This window comes from Mustela nigripes, chromosome 13 (assembly GCF_022355385.1).
Source record: "Mustela nigripes isolate SB6536 chromosome 13, MUSNIG.SB6536, whole genome shotgun sequence".
NCBI lineage: Eukaryota > Metazoa > Chordata > Mammalia > Carnivora > Mustelidae > Mustela > Mustela nigripes.
Genome location: NC_081569.1, coordinates 51236243 through 51239502, shown reverse-complemented (window position 1 = coordinate 51239502; position 3260 = coordinate 51236243). Strand labels below are relative to the sequence as shown.

The window sequence follows — 3260 nt, the reverse complement described above, 5'->3', positions numbered from 1 at the left end:
TGTGTTTGTATTTATCCTGTTATTCCAAATAAAAAACCTTGACTTTTAAGTAGGAAATGTGTTTGAATTTGAAACAAATTTCAGCATGCTGAGTAAGGAGCAGAATAGGAAACCAGGTTCAGTGGGGCCATTGTGTTATAAATTCCCTCTAGAGAGCCACTCCCCAAAGATGATCTTCACAGAAAGTAAAAGGGCTTCCTATTTCAATTGTTCAGTGGGTTCTGTATAGATCATGAGACTGTGATTCTCTTTCAAGTGTCAATTTTCCTGTTGCTTTGTCAGTTTATGTAAGCAAGAGAAGTGTAAGAGGGCAAGCCTGAAGAGGTCCATGACTGATATTGTAATGTTCTTCTCCTAAAAGCATCCGCAGTTCTATGAGTCTCCACAGTAATGTATGGAACACTATTATATTTGTTCTTTTTCTGAGATCTGAGATTAGAGTTTTCACTCTGATATAGAAGATGGTGTTCAACCATACAGGTTTTTATGATACCCATCTTGTATCTGCAGGTAAGGTAAAGCTCACATGACTTCAAGCTCCTTTATGTCCTCCTTCCAACCCTCCTGGTTTTATATTATTTTAAATACCACTTAATGTATGAATTATGAAAGAATTCCTTCTCTAGAATCAAGGCCAGGTTTTCCCCTGAGAATTTATATACAAATGTTACTTCAAAAATGTATTATAACTTTTAAAGTAGTTTTTCAATTCCCCATTTGTATTGCTCTATGTAGGAGTTGGGGCACTGGGACAGGGAAAGTTCCAGTAAGTGAATGTGAATACACCTTCTTTCAGCGAAGCTTCAAGTGATAGACTGCCTATCATGTTACTTTCAGTTGCTTTTAGGGGATATAAGAAAAGGTAATTTTATTCCTGCTTGAGATTGCGAGATTTGAGGAATAGCCTTTGTGAGCACAGCCAACCTCAACGTGTCTTTATAAATGATATCTATGGACTTCAATGTCTGCACAAGTATTTCATATCAATGGTGATCTTAGTGAAAATCTTGACATAGATTAAGAATTGATTGTAATTTTTACAGCAATATTTGATATGAACACAATATTGTAGAACTTGGTTCCTTATGCTTCTTTGCAATATAAGGCAGATTGCCAGTAACTCTTTTTGAGTGTATTTTTACTGAAGAGAGGGATCAAAATGGGAAAACTTCTAATAGATTTTTATTTTAATAGATTTTATTTTAATATTCTAAATGAATATAGGAATATTTCACATAATTTAACACAATAAAATTAAAATCAGATACATTACAAACATTTAAATCAATATTGTCCTCAAATCAGCTCAACATATTTCTCTCACAAATTGATCAAAGAATATTAAGTATTAATATTATAAGTATCTTTGTAGGCTACAATTTTTTATTTCTGTTTATTCATTACTTCTTCTTTCACTGCTTAACCTAATAGTTGTAGGTCCTGGGGCACGCTTGACTATTGTCAATACCAAGTAACTTTGAATGAAAACCTTAGGATGACAAAAGAATTTTCATTTTTATTCACTGTATTCAGAACAGAATTATGAATATATGACAGTCATGGGAATACCACTGCATGGATTACGGTACTTTGTTATTTCCTGATACACAGAATGATTTAACTGTATGCAAGGGATCTGCCCTAATGAGTAATATTTTAAGGCTACTTGTAATATGGAAATCTGTTTTTTTTTTTTTCAGCTTTAAAAACAAATGCATTTTCCAATATAAATAATTGCTCTAACTCTGTGAGTATATTCATTTTCTTGGGTTTCCCTTATACCTGGGAAATTCAGGTTATCCTCTTTTCAGTCTTCTCTGGGACTTATATTCTGACTGTAACTGGAAATCTGTGCATTATATGTGCTGTGAGGTGGGACCGTCGACTGCAAACTCCAATGTATATTCTGCTAGCTAATTTTTCCTTCCTGGAGATCTGGTTTATCACCTCCACTGTACCTAATATGCTGGCCAACTTGCTTTCTGAGACCAGCACCATCTCTTTCTATGGCTGCTTCCTCCAGTTCTACTTCTTCTTCTCCATGGGTACCACTGAGACTTTCTTCTTGTCTGCCATGGCCTTTGACAGGTACCTTGCTATCTGCAGGCCCCTGCACTACCCCACTGTCATGACTGTTCAGCGCTGCATCAGAATAGGAGCTGGGTGCTGGGTGTGTGGTTTCCTATACTTCCTCTTGCCTATATACCTCATCTCTCAACTCCCATTTTGTTGTTCCAATAAGATTGATCACTTCCTTTGTGACCCAGGACCTCTTATAAAGCTGTCCTGTGTGCCAGCTCCAGCAACTGAGATCATCTGTGCCATCTATAACTCAGTCCTCATTTTCTCTACCTTATTCTTCATTACCAACTCCTATACCTTGGTGATCAGAGCTGTGCTGAGAGTCCCCTCAGGAGAAGGGCGGCACAAGGCCTTCTCCACGTGTGGCTCCCATCTGGCCATAGTGTCCCTATTCTATGGCTCTATCATGGTTGTATATGTAAGCCCAACATCAGGCAATCCAACTGGAATGCAGAAATATGTGACTTTGTTTTATTCTGTGTTAACTCCACTTTTCAACCCTTTGATCTATAGTCTTCGAAATAAAGAGATGAAGGCAGCTCTGAGAAAGTTATTTAAAATTGTGAGATTTAGTTAGAGGCATGGAAGAAATCTTTGAAGAAGTTTGTTTACAACTGAAATACTATATTGGAAAGATGTAATTAAAAAGTTGATATTGAGTTGTATTAAATTATGAAAATGTCTTTTGGGGAGAAGAGGAACATATTCAAAGATAATTAAAACTATTAAGTTAGGGGTGCCTGGTTGGCTCAGTGGGTTAAGCCTCTGCCTTTGGGTCAGGTCATGGTCCCAGGGTCCTGGGATTGAGCCCCACATTGGGCTCTCTGCTCCACAGGGAGCCTGCTTCCTCCTCTCTCTCTCTCTCTGCCTACTTGTGATCTGTGTCTGTCAAATAAATAAAATCTTAAAAAAAGTTATTAAGTTAACTGGCCATCCATTTTGTTACTATTAGAGAAAAATTTACATTGAACTTAAAATTTTCAAATGATGAAAAAAATGATCTTTCTCACATTTAGGTTTAATACTAGTTAAAATTTTGCTGTCAATATTATAGATGTATACACAAATATCAATCTGTAATGTATTTTATATTTATTTGAAGTATTTTTCCAATGAGTTAAAAGTATCATATGCTAAATTTACAAAGCAACATTTGATTTGAATCCCTGTGTCATTAT

General features: G+C 36.0%; 1 protein-coding gene across 1 annotated transcript; it reads left to right on the top strand.

Moving 5' to 3' along the window:
• The first annotated feature begins 461 nt into the window (after nucleotides 1–461).
• On the top strand, nucleotides 462–2659 carry LOC131999321 (olfactory receptor 11H6-like). Its single transcript, XM_059372099.1, has 2 exons — nucleotides 462–510; nucleotides 1701–2659. The coding sequence occupies exons 1-2, from the start codon at nucleotides 462–464 to the stop codon at nucleotides 2657–2659; spliced, it is 1008 nt and encodes a 335-aa protein (XP_059228082.1).
• Nucleotides 2660–3260: the final 601 nt, after the last annotated feature.